The sequence below is a fragment of the Vombatus ursinus genome, unplaced genomic scaffold (genome assembly GCF_900497805.2).
Source record: "Vombatus ursinus unplaced genomic scaffold, bare-nosed wombat genome assembly UNPS02009824.1, whole genome shotgun sequence".
In the NCBI taxonomy this organism is placed as follows: Eukaryota; Metazoa; Chordata; class Mammalia; order Diprotodontia; family Vombatidae; genus Vombatus; species Vombatus ursinus.
The window spans coordinates 6,125,820-6,143,097 of NW_020949602.1; the positions used below are offsets into that span (position 1 = coordinate 6,125,820).

The 17,278-nt window shown below is 38.6% G+C and overlaps 1 protein-coding gene across 4 annotated transcripts in view; it reads left to right on the forward strand.

The window, feature by feature from the left end:
- Positions 1–17,278, forward strand: part of FGGY (FGGY carbohydrate kinase domain containing) — a 532,436-nt gene that overhangs the window by 65,931 nt on the left and 449,227 nt on the right. For all 4 annotated transcript variants that reach the window (XM_027852828.1, XM_027852830.1, XM_027852831.1 and 1 more), the window contains exon 5: positions 3,151–3,239. In XM_027852828.1, the coding sequence (XP_027708629.1) occupies positions 3,151–3,239 (89 nt within the window). The remainder of the gene's footprint in view (positions 1–3,150; positions 3,240–17,278) is intronic.

A 17,278-nucleotide genomic window follows, 5' to 3' on the forward strand; every position in this document is an offset into this window, starting at 1 on the left:
TCTGTCTCTCTGTCTCTCTCTCTCTCTCTCTCTCTCTTTCTCTTTCTTTCTTCTTTCTTCCTTCCCTCTCTTCCATCCATCTTTCCTTCCTTCCTTCCTTCCTTCCTTCCTTCCTTCCTTCCTTCCTTCCTTCCTTCCTTCCTTCCTTCCTTCCTTCCTTCTCTCTTTATTCCTGTTTACTTTTCTCTCTTTCTTTAATCCTGTATCTTCCTATCTTCTTTCTCTCTATGTATTTTCCCATATACCCACCCCTCTGCCATCTTCAAGGAAGATAACACATAAAGAGATGAGATTTGGCTTATTTAAAATGAGACAGTGGGACATAGAACATCATAGCTGGTTATATTGCTCAAACAATAACTGGACAGGGATTTAGACTTACAGAATTTCAAATTAGTCCTTGAGCTCACAGCCATTTATGCCTGAAAATGAGCTCTTACTATGGCAGCTAACAAATGGTCATTCAGCCTTTGCCTGAAGACCTCCAGTGACTGGAAATTCATGACCTCCCAATGCAGACTGTACCACTTTGAGGTAGCTGTCATAATCAACCAATTTTGTAGTTTGTTTGTTTCCTTATATCAAAATTCAATTTGCCTCTTTCCAATACATCCATTACTTTTGGTTCTGACCTCTGGGATCAATCAGAACATTTAATCTAACCCCTATTTTACATGCAAGCTTTTCTAGAACCTTGATCACAACTGTCTTATCCATTTCAACTCTCGAGGTTAAATATCTCCAGTTTCTTCAGTCGGTCCTCATGTGGCAAGATCTTCAGGACCATCATCACCCCAGGTGTCCTCCTTTGGATGTTATCCAGTTCATTAGTGCCCTTCCAAAATCATGGTGCCAAGACCCAAGCAAAGTACTCCAGACCTAACCAAGTCAACAAATAGTAGAACTATTACTGCTCTCATTCTGAATACTGTTGTTGTTCAGTCTTTCTGTAATGCCTACCTCTTCATGAATTGATAGGCCGTAGCATGTCAGCTCCTTCTATCCTCTGCTCTCTCTAAAAGTCTGTCCAAGCCCATGTTTGTTCTTCCATGACACTTTCTAATCCATCTCACCCTCTTCTGTCTTTTCCTTTTGCCTTCATTTTTCCCCAACATCTGGGTCTTTTCCAGTGAGTCTCATCTTCCCATCATGTGGCCAAAGTATTTAAGCTTCAGCTTCAGTATTTGACCTTCCAGTGAATAGCTTGAATTAATTTCTTTCAGCATTGACTGATTTGATCTCCTTGCTGTCCAAAGGACTCTGAAGAGTCTTCTCCAGCACCATAATTCAAAAGCATTAATTCTGCAGCACTCAGCTTCCTTTATAGCCCAACTCTCACAGCCATATATTGCTACTGGGAAAACGGTAACTTTGACTGTGTGGACCTTTGTCAGCAAGGTGATGTCTCTACATTTTAGTATGCTGTCGATTTTCCATACTTTCTCTCTTAATTTAGCCAAGGATTGCAGGAACTTTTCTGTTAGCTGTGTAGTGTGGACTCCAATTAAGTGTACTGTCTTGTACTAATTTTTTTTTTCACAGACTGTTGTCTATCCATATCTCCTCAATATGAGACTTGGAAAATTGATTATTTGAACCCAAATACAGCACTTTTCGTTTGTCTGTACTAAATTTCATATTATTATATTTGCCTCATTGTTCTGATCTTGCATGATCTTTGTGAATGGATATCTATTCTGTCATCCAATTTATTACTCATCCCCCAGCTTCGGACAATCTGCAGAAATATTATGTACCATCCAAAAAGTTAAGTGGGGGGCAGCTAGGTGGCACAGTGGATAGAGTACTGGTCCTGGATTCAGGAGTACCTGAGTTCAAATCTGGCCTTAGACTCATAACACTTACTAGCTGTGTGACCCTGGACAAGTCACTTTATCCCATTGCCTAGCCCTGCCCCCCTCAAAAAATTAAATAGAACATGGCTAATAACATGTCTTCTTATTGCATTTCATTGAGGGTCTCCCTCCAAGTTTCCCTCAATTCAGCTTTAGCCATAACATTACAGATTTAGAGCTGGGAGGAGACCTTAGAGATCATTAAGTCTACCCCCCTTCCCATTTTACAGATAAAGAAACTGATACATCTAATAAGTATCTGAGGCAGAATTCCAAGCCAAGTGCTTGCTGACTCATTAACCAACTTCTCTCCCCAAATGAAAATCAAGAACAACTCTACCTGTCTTCAGGCTGCAGAAATTTTGTTTAACTTGATTTTTCAAAAGTAATGTTCAGGACTTTGGCAGTAAAAACTGCCATTCTTTTTAGGGCACTGGGGTGTATTTTGTTGAGGCATGGTAATTTGAACTTGTTGAAGTGCCCAACTGCATACTTACCAGTTTCTCATTTAGCTTGGATTTCAATTCCCTGTTTGATATTTTTGTACTTTCCTTCCTGGCCAGAAGGTCTTTCTCTTTTCTTTCTACCTCTCTTTCTTTCACTTTGCCTTTTTTATGGGAACTCATGTTTTGGGAAGTTCTTCCTGTTCTTACTGTAGCCAGATGTCTAATGGTGATGTGAAAGCGATAGAAAGAAGTAGAATCAGTCTAAAAAGGGAGGAGGTTTTAATATGGGCAGAGTCTATATTAGCTTGCCAGATGCATTTTTTGGATTTGTGATTGTTGAAAATCAATCAAGGACAGCTCATTTTGAACTTGATAGTTAGCTCCTTGAGGATGATGTCCATGTTTTTGCTTTCCTTTTGGATTATCTGGCATATGCAGAAATTTAAAGAACAGGATGGCTTCAGTCTTATCTCCTTTATTCTTATGGAGCTCCCTCTCTGGCCCACAGTCGTTAGGGGTTGAAACATTATTTTTATTAAATGCCTTGCTCTCTATTTTCGTAGTCCCTTTACCAGGAAGATCAATTATATACCCTCTCAAAAATAGAGTGCTTTTGCTCACTTTGGTTGAAGAGAGGAAAAAAATACTTAGAAGTATTATTAATGATTGTCTGCTATTTTTCCGCCAACTGGTGAGATGGAGTTAATCTCCCTTGCCCAAGTTTAAATATGTTTTCATTGGCATTGTTGGTGAACCGCGCTTGATGATTTTGAGCCACGACTGACTATGTTGCAGGGAAAGGTTAAAAAAGAGCCCTAATTGATCCTAATGTGTATTTCTTTTGGCAGAACTTGAGGGAGTCTTGCTGGAATAAGGCAGGACACTTTTTTGATCTGCCTGACTTCTTATCATGGAAGGCAACTGGTGTCCTGGCCAGGTAGGTGAATTAAAGTTGCATCCTGTTTGCTCTCATCCATTCTCCTGCCCAAGAGAATATCTGTGTGTAGGTATAGATTCACATTGATATGGCTTTCAAAATTCATTTTAACTGGACATATTATTTGGACATCTGTATGTGATTTCACATACTTGAAACATCTTGAAACTATCTTATAGCTTCCACTGCTCCTACCCCAGCACAACTGTTCTGGGAAGCCTTGGGGTTTGTGTATGTTCAGCTAGAGCAATTAATTAAGAGCTGGATACTGAAGAGGGAGATTCAGGCAGAGGCCAGCCTCAGATGTGATTGACTCAGAGTCAGCAAAGGCTGGCCTTACCAGCTGTTTTGGTTTGAAAGAAGAAAACATTCCTCCGTCGACCTTTGAAATTGAAAGAGAAGTAGAATGTTACTTTTAGAGGTGGATGGAAATGTGTAGGCATTGTTGTAGAATTTAGGTTGGGCTTCTATAGAAGCAAGAGTTATGGGTACTTAGAGCCAGTGGCTCTCTGGGACTCTTGTTTCATCCATAAGAGCTTATAATTCAACTCAATTACATTCAACAACCATTTATTTTAAGTACAGAAGCAGCATGGCATAATGGCTAGAGAACCAATCTTGGAGTCAGGAAGTCCTGGGTTCATTTCCTGACTTGAACACCTACTGGTTGTGTGGCCTTGCACAAGGCATTTAATCTCTTAGTGTCTCAGGCAACTCTCTAAAATTTTAAAATGTAAACCAGGTGCTGATGGGGGGAATTTCCTCACCTGAAGTGCCATACTATTGAAATCACAGCACAGGTCTGGTAAAAAGCAAAACAAAACATACATACATACATATATATGTGTATTTATGTGTAACTGTTTATATGCATATACACTATATTAATATCATAGATGATATATAATTTCATATTATAACATTATCATATTAATGTATAATGTTATATATTATGTAGTATAATATATGCATATTGCTATGCTAATATTATATATGATGTAATTTTACATTATAGAATCATTATATTACTATTGATATGTAATGACATATATATGTTATATGTTATATATAAATGTGTTTAGTGTTTGTGATACAAAGACAAAAATGAAACTGGTCTTGTCCTCATGAGTTTCAATTCTAAGAAGGGAAAATAACATGTTAGGAGCCAGTTTAGTGCCGCAGGAAAAGGTGCTGAATTTGGAATCAGCAGACTTGTATTCAAATCATGATTCTCTTACTTATTACTTTGATCCTGGGCAAGTTAGTTAATTTCTCTGAGATTCAGTTTCCCCAACTATAAAATGAGAGGGGTTATACCAGGTGGCACAGGGGATAAAGAGTTGGGCTTGGAGTCAAGAAATGAGTTCAGGTCAAGATGGCAGAGAAAAGGCTGCAACTCACCTGAGGTCTTCCCCACCCCCCTAACACTTTTAAATAATGCTATAAAACAATTCCTGGAGCAGCAGAACCTATAAAAAGATGGGGTGAAATAATTTTCCAGTCAAAGACAATTTAGAATATTGACATGAAAGGTCTGTCACACCTGGATGATCTCCTGAAAGAGACTCCAAAATGAAAACTCTCAGGAATGTTATAGCCAAATTCCAGAGCTCTCTGGTCAAAGAGAAAATATCGCAAGCAGCCAGAAAGAAACAATTCAAGTATGGTGGAAATACAGTGAGGACAACACAAGATTTAGCAGCTTCTACATTAAAGGATCAGAAGGCTTAGAATATGATATTCTGAAGGTCAAAAGAGGTAGGATTACAAGAATCACCTACCTGGTAAAACTGAGTATAATCCTTCAGGGGAAAAAATGGAAACAGAGGACTTCCAAGAATTCTTGATGAAAAGACCAGAGCTGAATAGAAAACTTGACTTTCAAATACAAGACTTAAGAGAAACATAAAAAGGAAAACAAGAAAGGGAAATCATAAGGGACTTAATAAGGTTAAACTGTTTTCTACATGGGAAGATGATACTTGTAACTCATAAGATTTTTTTCATTATTAGGGCAGTTAGAAGGAGTATATACAGACAGAGGACACAGGTATGAATTGAATGTGAAGGGATGATATCTAAAAAAATTAAGTTCAGGAGAGAGAGAGGAATGTACTGGGAGAAAGGGAAAGGGAGAGGTAGAATTAAATAAATTATGTCACATAAAAGCAGCAAGGAAAAAAAACCTTTTCCATTAGAAGGGAAGATGGGGAAGATAAGGGGGAGTGAGTGAACCTTACTTTCATCAGAATTGGCTCAAAAAGAGAATCACATACACATTCAATTGCGTGTAGAAATCTTTCTTACCCTACAGGAAAATAGGAGGGGAAGGGGATAAGAGAAGGAGAGAGTAATAGAAGGGAGGGTGGGTTGGGAGAGGGTATAGTCAGAAGCAAAATACTTTTGAGGAGGGACAGGATGAAAGGAGAGAGAGAATAGAACCAGAAGTAGGAGAACTACAGCCTCAAGTTCACATGTGGTCCTCTAGGTCCTTAATTGCAGCCCTTTGACTGAATACAAACTGCACAAAACAAATAACCCCAATTCCTTTCATTAAAGGGATTTCTTATGTAAAGTTTGGACTCAGTCAAAGGACTGCTCTTGAGGATCTAGAGGGTCACATGTGGCCTCAAGACTGCAGGTTCCACACCCCTGGAATAAACAGAGGGGGAGATAGGATGGAGGGAAATACAGTTAGCAATTGTAAAATATGAAAATCTTAAAATGTGGAAAAAAATTTAGAAGCAAGTTTCTCTGATAAAGGTTTCATTATATATATAATATAGAGAACTGAGCCAAATTTATAAAAATAAGAGCCATTCCTCAATTGATATATGATCAAACGATATGAACAGTTTTCAGTTGAAGTAATAAAAGCTAGCTATAGTCATATAAAAAATGTTCTAACTCACTATTGATTGGAGAAATGCAAATTAAAACAATTCTGAGGTACTGCCTCTTACCTATTAGATTAGCTAATAGGACAGAAAGGGAAAATGATGAATGTTGTGGGGATGTGGGGAAAATGAAACACCAATCCACTGTTGGTGGAGTTGTGAACTGATCCAACCATTCTGTAGAGCAATTTGGAACTATGCCCAAAGGGCTATAAAACCATGCATACCCTTTGACCTAGCAATAGCTCTACTAAGTCTGAATCCCAAAAGATAGAAAACGGGAAAAGGACCTTTATGTACAAAGTTATTTATAGCAGCTTTTTTTCTAGTGGCGAAGAATTGGAAATTGATGGGATGCCCATCAATTGAGGAATGGCTGAACAACTTGTGGTATGTGATTATGATGGAATAGTATTGTGTTATAAGAAATGATGAGCAGGATGTTCTCAGAAAAACCTGGAAATACTTACATGAGCTGATGCAAAGTGAAACATACAATGTACAAAGTAACAGCAAAATTATAAGATGATCAGCTATGAATGACTTAGCTATCCTCAGTCATACAATGATCTAAGATAACTCTGAAGGACTTATGATGAAAAATGCCATCCATCTCCAGAGAAAGAACTGATGATGTCTGAATACAGATTGGAGTATGCTTTTTTACTTTGTTTTTCTTGAGGGGTCTGTGTTTTCTTTCACAACATGACTAATATGGAAATGTTTTGTGTGACTACACATATATAATTTTGCCTTTTCAATAGGAAACAGAGAAGGAAGGAAGGGAGAGAATCTGGAACTCAAAGTTTTAAAAATGAAATGTTAAAAATTGTTTTTACATATAACTGGGGAAAATAAGATAATAAATAAATTTAAAAAACACAAAATAAAATAGCAAATAAATTAAAAAAACAAAAATAAATAAAAAAATACTAAAAAAATTAAAACAAAACAAAACAAAAGTGAGTTCAAATTTGCCCTCAGATACTTATTAGTTGTGTGACCCTGGATAAGTCATTCAGCCTATGTCTTTCTCAGTTTCCATATCTATAAAATAATAGCACTTACCTCTCTAGGGTTATGGTGAAGATCCAATGAGATAATATTTGTAAAGTGCTTAGCGTAGTGCCTGGCACACATATTAAGTATTTAATGAATGCTTATTCTCTTCTTTCCCCTTCTCTTCTAAGATCTCTTTTCCCTTTAAGTCTCTGATGCTATACACATAAATAAAATAAATAGAAATGATTTTGGTGGGATTAGAGGAAGAGCACTAATAATTAAGGCAGGAAGTACTAGAAAAGTAAAGTATTCTTCTTTCCTGAAAATGTCCAGTGCCACCCACCTGGGTCACCCATCCTCCATGACTCTTCTTGGAACTTTCTTATGAACCTTTTAATGAATCTTGGGAATCTTCATTTCCTGAGGCATGCATTTGGGTATCCCCATTGCTTTTCAACAAATGGCACATGCTGTCATTCAAGCTTGGGTTACATCCTTTAGATCTTTCTGAAGCTTTTATCAATTACATAGTCATAGCTGTCATAAATGCTCAGTGGGTGAATTTCTTTACTATGGAAGCTGTGTTTTGAGTCTCAAAGGAAATCAAAAGGGTTGTTGTTCTCACCTCCATTATTAGGGAATGCACAAAACTAGGATCCTGTCATCCTTGTGGGAATGGCTCATAATTAGAGAATTGGGAAGGCACAAGTCGATAGGGGAGGAGAATTTTCTGTTAAAAGATAAATATGCATACAAATATTTGTTGGAGGCTAACAGCAAACAGTGTAAGCTGTTGTGTGTGAAGGTCATCACCGTTATTCAGAGTGAGAAGCAAGGAGCAGACATGCTATTCACCCTGGGCCTCTTCTGCCTATCTCTGTCTGTGGGCTGCAGACCTCTGCTCTCCAGGGAGTAGAAGAGGGTATGAGATTTCACTGGCAGGAGCTGTCACAAGGGAGATAGCATATCCTTGCTTCCTCATACACTCCATCCATCATGCTAAATTGTACCCACCACAAAGTTATCTTTGAACCCAGGTCCCCAGGGGCTTCTGCTTGTTCACATATGCAACTTCTTGGCAGGATAGGCTTTGTCCCAACCCTGGAGGATGAGACCAGGAGGAGTAGAATGATGTGTGATGTTTGAACCAACCAGTCCTACCTGCAGTGTTTGAGAAGGCAAAGTTGAAGGTCAAAGTAAATAGGAAGCTATAATGGATAGAATGGTAGTTTCACAATTAGGAAGACCTGGAGTCAAGTCACCTCTGATGGAGTACTGAGCTTAGAGTTCTGGGTTCAAATCCTACCTCTGACACTTAGTAGCCATGTGAACTTGAGCATAGTCCTCTCTCTAAGTTCAAATTCATCCTCAGATACTTACTAGCTGTGTAATTCTGGGCAAGTCACTTAATCTCTCTTTGCCTCAATTTCCTCCAGTGTAAAATGGGATAATAATAGCACCTACATCCCAGAGGTGTTATAAGTATCAAATGAGATAAAAGTTGTAAAATATTCTGCAAAGTGTCTGGCACATAATAAGTTCTATATAAATGTTTCTATTGTTATCTGTTAAATGGAAGGTTTAGACTAGATAATCTGTTGAGTCTAAAGGCCCTGATCTTAGATTGTGTCAGTTCATACTTATTATAACTAGAGTAAATTTCTAACCTAGTCCTAGGGATAAGAACAGAAGGAAAGTAGATCAGTTTCTCCTTCTTGGGGTCAAGGGAGAAGAATAGAACTTTGCTCATGTAATACCAATAAATTCTCCCTGGGCTGAAGAAAATCAGCTGGCGTCTTTCAGGCTAAGATGCCTATTCAAATTTGCTGTTTTGGGGGGAAAAGTGATAGGCTACTGAGCCCAAGTAGTCCGCGAAAGGCCCTGGAAACTAGTGTCTAAAATACTAGGGAACATTTCCCCCCTTTTTATTATTCTAATGAGACAGAGTCAAGGCTAATCAGATCAGATCTCAGAGTGCCTTGAGCATTTGAAAATGGTTTTCTTGGCAGCAACATCCTGTAAGGAATCCTCCTCTTCTTTTTCTTCCCTGTTTTATGTCCACCTTCCTGGGTTTTCCCTTTCTCCTGGGTGCCTCCTTTTTTCTCTTAGGTTATTGTTTTTATCCTTTGAGATGAATCTCCTTCCTTCCCCACTTCCTATCTGACATATCAAGTCCTTAGTTGTATTCATTTTAATTGTAACTCAACCCTACCAGATTTCAGCTGAGATCCAGTCATCGACACTGAGTGCTCAGTGCCACCCAGGTTACTGCTCTCCTACTAACCAACTGGTTACAGAAACAATGCTCTGAACCAGTGCCCTCAACTAAGTCTTCTTGGCATACAGACACCTCTGCGTGATATGCCTTCTTTAATTGGTTAATTCATTTTTTTCATAGATAAGTTATTTAATCCTCCTGGAACCCCTAAAAGGTTTTGGGAGAAACAAAAACCTTCTTCCCTATTGGGATAGGACAGTTCAGCTGCCATGTTAATTAGTTATTTGCCCCATGTGCATGTATTCACACACATGCACACATACATACACACTACTAACAGCACCACCGCCACCAAGAGGTCAACCTCAGCTGTATATATTGATTGACTCTTGCCTCTTCCTTTGTACCCCTCCCTACCCCCATTCAAAGATCTTAGGATTTAAAGCCAGAAGGGACAGTAGAGGCCATCTATCCCAATCTCTCCACTGCATAACATAGAAAACTGAAGTTCAGAGAATTGTGGTCACACATGGGTACCCTAAAACTTTCAAAGTTTGGCCAGAGAAGAGGATCATCTTTTCTTGACAATGAGTAACCTTATATTTTGCCTAAAGAGAGAAAATACTTTCCTCCTTTTCTAGTTCACGTGTAGTTTTTTTTTTCCTACTGCCAATTCCCCAAGTAAACTTCTCAGACCCCAAGAGCTATTAGCCTATGAGATCTTACAGGCCAATTTGTCCAACCCTCTCATTTAAACTGAGGAAACTGAGGTCCAGAGAAGGGTAGGGACCTGCCTTAGGGCAAACAGCTAGTAAGCCTAGTGTTTGGCCCATAGTAAGAGTGTAATAAATGTTTGTGCCATTGATTGATAGAAGCAGAACTCTAGTTTAGGCTACTGTCAGTGGATTATGGCAAGGCCATCTTGCCTAAAGCAAGTAATTCAGAAATGTGTATTACATAGTTGGATGGGGAAGGAAATTCACAGGTAAGAGGAATTCTCCATGGTGTCTCGGTTTACATGTCACTTTCCAGAGCTGCTTGTAACAAGTTTGTTAGCTAGGTGACATATAGCTGTCATTTTAATGATGAAAAAGTCCAGACAGTAAAGTGATTTGCCCAGGGTCATGCCACAAGCAAGTATTGCTTCTTATAATAATAATAATAATAATAATAATAATGATAATAGTACTTAATATGTGCTAAGCACTGTGCTAAACACTATCACTTACGATCTTATTTGATCTTCACAACAACCTTGGGAAGTAGGTGCTATTGTTATCCCCATTTTCCAGATGAGGAAATTGAGGCAAATAGGGTTAATTGACTTGCCCAGGGTCACACAGCTAGTATGTGCCTAAGTCCAGATTTAAACTCAGGTCTTCCTGACTCTAGGCCAGTTCTAATTTATGTTTTCCCCTCTGGAGTCAATAACAGCACCCCACAATTACTTTGTGTTTATTGTGTATATACTTGCATTTACTTCCTCTGTCATGTTGTTTCTCCCCTGTAGAATGTAAGCTCCTTGAGGGCAAGAATTGTGACATTTTAATCACCTAGAACAAAGTGGACACTTAAACACGGTACACCAGCAGAATTACAGTAGATGAGTAGATGCTTGTTGAAATAAATTGTAATGGAGAACCTGGAACTTGACCCAGGTGAACTGGAACTTTGTGTTCTAAATGATCTGAAATTGGTCTCCTTTTCTGCTCATACACCAAATAGGAAGTCAGAGGCATGGATGATGAGACACTGTGCATTCCAGAACTGGCCACATTTTTATAGCTACCTCTCCCCAGCATGTCACAGAAGCAAACAAGGACATGGGGTGTTCGTTGGTCTTTGGGCAAGTGAGAATCACAGAATCGTAAAGTTGTAAAGGACTTCAGAAATCCTATGGTCTCCTTGAAGACTGACTAAAAATCCCCTTTCCCATTGCCCCTCTAAGGTTTTTACTTGTTAGATTAAAGACTTCTAGCAAGGGGAAACCTACCACCTCCTGAGGATACTTATTATATTTTCTTGATAGCTCTAATTGTGAGGATCTCCCTCCCCCACATTCATCTGAAGTTTTCCTCTCTGCATTGTTTTATTCTTAATTCGTGACTTTTTTTTTAAATCTGAGAATTGGTGGCTACATCTATCCCTTATTATGTCTGGCACAGGCCTTGAATATGTTATTCAATAATTGTTTCACAGAGTCACAGCTGGAAAGGGCCATAAAGGCCTCCTCGTACAATCCATACCCAACTAAGAATCTTCTCTCCAAGACACTGGAGAAATGGTCATCTAGTCCTCACTAGAAAACTGCAACTATGAGAGAACTCAATAGATCTCATTCTATGGGAATTTTTCCCCCATATATTGATTGATTGAAATTTGTTCCTCTCTAACTTCTATCACTGGCTCCTAGGTCTGCCCCCCCTGGGGCCAAGCAGAACGAGTCTGGACACTTTTCCATACAATAACCTTACAAACACTTGAAAATAGCTATCATGTGTCCCCTAAGCCTTCTTTCCTTCAGGCTAAAGATCCCCAGATCCTTCATCCAATCCTCCTGTGTTTATTATCCTAAATTTCTTGTCTGAAGTTCATGAAGACCATTCTCAGTTGTAGAAGATAAGTGAATGTTGTGAAATCCCAGATCTCTTCAGCCCATTATTAGTAATTATCTTCCTGAACCTTCTCTTCTGTGACTTTGGGGTTTGTAACAAGCCATCAGGAAGGTTGCGTTGTTCACCCAAGTGTTTGCTAATCCCTTGCTGTCCAAGAAGGGATTATTTTGGTTGAGCCATTGATCCAGTTGTGTATTCACTTTCCAAAGATAATCTTTGGGTACTCTTAAAGAATAACGCCATTATTTAGAATCTTTGGGGAACATATAATGAACCTAGAACATACTTTAAATAAACTTTTCAATCTAGTAACTTTTTGGTTGCAGTAGAACTATATTCATTACTAGTCACCTCATTAGTGGTTCATAATTTTAATTTTTGGCAAAAGACACAAAACTTTCTCTAATCCCCCATCTTTCTCATTTACCTCTGCCCCTGCTTCTCTGTCTCTGTCTCTGTCTGTCTGTCTGTCTTTCTCTGTATGTGTGTGTGTGTACATATACATATGTATATGTACATGTATATACATAGCAGATGAGAGTTGGGGTCAGGGTGTGAGAGTTTCATCATTTCCAAGGACTGAGGGGGTAAAAAGATCCTTAGAAGGCACAGTCAAGGCACACCTGAAAAATAACCCCTTCAACAAAATTGAATCAAATTCAATTCAGGAAGCATTGCTTCTTGTGCCTCTTATGCTCTAGGCACTTTGCTTGGCCCTGGAATACAAAGACAATAATAAAACAGCCCCTGCCCACAAGGAGCTCTGAGGAAACAGTACATATACCAATACATAAATACAAAATAGGTACACAGCAAATATAATATAATTTCAGGAAATGAGGAGAGCACTTACAGTTGGGGCAGAGGGAGGGAAGAAGTAGCACCTGAACTAAACCAAAGTATATGTTAGGGGTTCTAGGAAGCAGAGGTGAGTGCACTCCAGGCATGACAGATAGTTTGTGCAAAAGCTTGGAGGTGGTAGATGGATCAGTGCAAGGGTGGAGGGAGTGTGTGTGTACAGTAATATGAAATCAGTCTAGAGAGATAGGTAGGTTTGAGTGATATCATGATGGACTTTAAATGCCAAACGAGGAAGTTTGCATTTTATCAGCCATTTGATGTCCTTGAGCAGGGAAGTATCCTGGTCTTGAAAAATAAAGAGATTCCCAGCCTTGACTTCTCATCATAGCTACAGAACAGAAAAGGCTCAGGTTGTCCTCTTCTCCTAACTGAGGAAGTCTCAGGGTGGTGGTAGGAAGGGATGAGGGAGCTAAAGAGAAAACACTTATGGATGAATGAAAGGGGTGGGGAGAGACTAATGATTGGCGGGGTTGGACTTTACATAGATGATGCTCTTGTACTGATTGTCTCCCATTCCTGGAACATGCTCCCTCCTCATTGCTCCCTCAAGGACTCCATGGTTCCCTTTAAAACTCAGCTTAGGTATCTCCTTAGACATGAAGCCATTCTTGACCTCCCCAGCCACCAGCGCCCTCCCTTACAAAATAACTTTCTATTCAGGGACTGTTTCACTTTTGTCTTTGTATTCCCAGTACTTCGCCCAGGGCCTGACACATAGTTGCTGCTTAATAGATGCCTTCTGATTGATATAGAGTGCCTTCTTATTGAAAGGGTGATATAGGTATATATTGAAAGGGTGATATAGATAACACAGACACAGAAAAACTCACAGACAATTCCAACATAGATTATTTTGGCAACTAAAGAAATCACTCAGGAGGCACAGCCAAGATGGCAGTGTAAAGGCAGGAATTCACCTGAGCTTTCCCTGAAACCCCTCCAAATACTTTTAAATAATGACTCTAAGTAAATTCTAGAGTAGCAACATCCACAAAAAGAAAGAGTGAAACACTTTCCCAGCCCAAGACAACTTAGAAGGTTGGCAGGAACAGTCTGTTGCATGAGGGTGAGAGAGGAGTGCAGTCCAGCACAGCCCTGACCCCAGCAAACCAGGAGCAGGCCTTGGGAACCACCAAATCAGTAGCAGCAGTAGTTGCTCCCAGAGCTCTCAACCTATAGATAGTAAGGAGGTTGAATAACTGATCAGAAGGAGAGTGCAGTGGTCTCTTTGCTGAAACTGGGAGAGTACCCTGTAGCTTTGCCCATATTTGGATCACGGTCACAATCCTGGGTGGCACTCCCAGGACCAGGAGGAGCACTTACACAAGGGAACTTGTGGCCACAATCAGGGACCCTCCTCAGAGTTCCATGGCAAAAAAGAGTGCTTGTGGTCACTCACAGATTACAGAACAGTTCAGGAGAGTAGTTAACACATCTCCTCAGATCATACTCTGAAAACAGCTGCACAAAACACCTGAAGCTTGGGACAGTCTGCCCTCTACCATGGAAGCAGAGCCCTACTTTGACAAAGAGTTAAAAGTCAAGTAATAGGCTGGGAAAATGAATAAATAACAGAAAAAATTCTGATGATAGAAAGTTACTATGGCAACAAGGAAGATCAAAACACACACTCAGGAAAATATAACAAAGTTATCCAAAGTCTCCAAGACATATATGAATTGGTCTCAGGCCATGGAAAAGCTCAAAAAGGGGTTTGAAAATCAAGTAAGAGAGGGAGACGAAAAATTGAGAAGAGAAATGAGAGTGATGCGAGAAAATCATGAAAAACAAGTCGACAGCTTGGTAAAGGAGATAAAAAAAATACTGAAGAAAGTAACACCTTAAAACAACAGACTAGGCCAAATGGTTAAAGAGGTACAAAAAGTCAGTGAGAAGAAGAATGCCTTGAAAAGACTTGGCCAAATGGAAAAAGAGACACAAAAATTCACTGAAGGAAAAAAAAACTCCTTAAAAAGTTAAATTGGCAAAATGGAAAATTAGGTACAAAAGCTCACTGAAGAAAATAATTCTTTAATAATTAGAATTGAGCAGATGGAAGCTAATGACTTTATGAGAAATCAAGAAACAATAAAATAAAACCAAAAGAATAAAAAAAAAAGACAATGTGAACTATCTCATTGGAAAAAAAATAAGGGACCTGGAAATTAGATCCAGGAAAGAGAATTTTAAAATTATTGGACTACCTGAAAGCCATGATCAAAAAAAGAACATAGACACCATTTTACAAGAAATTATCAAAAAATTCTCTGATATTCTAGAACTAGAGGGCAAAATAGAAATTGAAAGAATCCACCAATCACCTACTGAACAAAATCCCAAAATAAAAACTCCTAGGAATACTATGGCCAAATTTCAGAGCTCTCAGGTCAAGGAGAAAATATTGCAAGTAGCCAGAAAGAAACAATTCAAGTATGATGGAACCACAGTCAGGATAACACAAGATTTAGCAACTTCTACATTAAAGTATGAGAGAGATTGGAATATGATATTCTGGAGGGCAAAGAAGCTAGGATTACAACCAAAAATCACCTACCCAGCAAAACTGAGTGTAATCCTTCAGAGGAAAAAACAGACATTCAAAGAAATAGAGGACTTTCAAGCATTGTTGATGAAAAGACCAGAGCTGAATAGAAAATTTGACTTTCAAATACAAGACTCAAGAGAAGCACAAATAAATAAACAGGAAAGGGAAATCACAAGGGACTTAATAAAGTTAAACTCTTTACATTCCTACATGGGAAGATACTTGTAACTCATAAGAACTTTCTCATTATTAGTTGTTAGAAAGAGTATATATAGACAGAGGGCACAGGTGTGAGTTGAATATGAAGGGATAATATCTAAAAACAAATAAAATTAAGGGGTGAGAGGAATGCACTGGGAGAAAGGGAAAGGGAGAGGTAGGATTGGATACATTATCTCAGATAAAAGAGGCAAGAAAAAGCTTTTACAGTGGAGGGGAAGAGAAAAAAGGCAAGGGGGAGTGAGTGAACCTTACTCTCATCAAAATTGGCTCACAGAGGAAATAACATACACATTCAGTTGGACATAGAAATCTATCTTACCCTACAGGAAAGTTGGAGGGGAAAGGGATAAGAAAGTGGGAGGTGATAGAAGGGAGGGCAGATTGGGAAAGAGGTAGTCAGAAGTAAAACACTTTTGAGGAGGGACAGGGTGAAAGAAGAGAGAGAATAAAATAAACTGAAAGAGGTGGGATGGAGGGAAATGCAGTTAGCACTTGTAACTGTGAAAAAAATAGAAGCAAGTTTCTCTGATGAAGGCCTTATTTCTGAGATATATAGAGAAGTAAGTCAAATTTATAAAAATGAGAGCCATTCCCCAACTGGTAAATGATCAAAAGATATGAACAATTTTCAGATGAAATAATCAAAACTATCTATGGTCATATGAAAAAAATGCTCTAAATTACTATTGATTGTAGAAATGCAAATTAAAACAATTCTGAGGTATTGCCTCATACCTATTAGATTGGCTAATAGGACAGAAAATGAAAATGACAAATGTGGATGTGGATGTGGAAAAAATGAGATATTAATGCATTGTTGTTGCAGTTGTGAACTGATTCAACCATTCTGTAGAGCAATTTGGAACTACACCCAAAGGACTATAAAACTTTGAATACCCTTTGACCTAGTAATACCACTACTAGGTCTGTATCCCCAAAGAGATAAAAAAGGACCTATATGTACAAAAACATTTGTAACAGCTCTTTTCTGGTGGTAAAGGATTGGAAATTGAGGTGGTGCCCACCAAATGGGGAATGGCTGAACAAAGTATGGTATGTGATTTTGATGAAATACTATTGTGCTACAAGAAACGATGACCAGGATGTTCTCAGAAAAATCTGGAAAGACTTATATGAGTTGATACAAAGTAAAATCTATTGTGCACAGAATAACAGCGATATTGTAAAATGATCAGTTGTGAATGACTTAGATATTCTCAGCAATGCAATGGTCAAGGACAACTCTGAAGGACTTATGATGAAAAATACTATCCATCCCCAGAGAAAGAACTGATGGTGTCTGAATACAAACTGAAGCATGCTTTTTTTTTTATTTTATCTTTATTGAGAATTTTTTTTTGGTCCATGTTTTCTTTCACAACGTGACTATTAAGGAAATGTTTTGTATGATTACACATGTATAATCAATATCAAATTGCTTGCCTTTTCAGTGAGAGAGGTTGGGATAGAGGAAGGGAGAGAACTTGTAACTGAAAATTTTAAAAATGAATATTAGAAATTGTTTTTACATGTAACTAGGGGAAAATAAATACTAAATAAAATAAAAAAGGAAATCATCCAGGCTATTTATCTGTTTAGACAGATCATATGGGTAAGTGAAATCCAAAGCAATTGTGGGGTGACATTCAGAGCCCACTAATGAAAAGACTTAGTGTGGG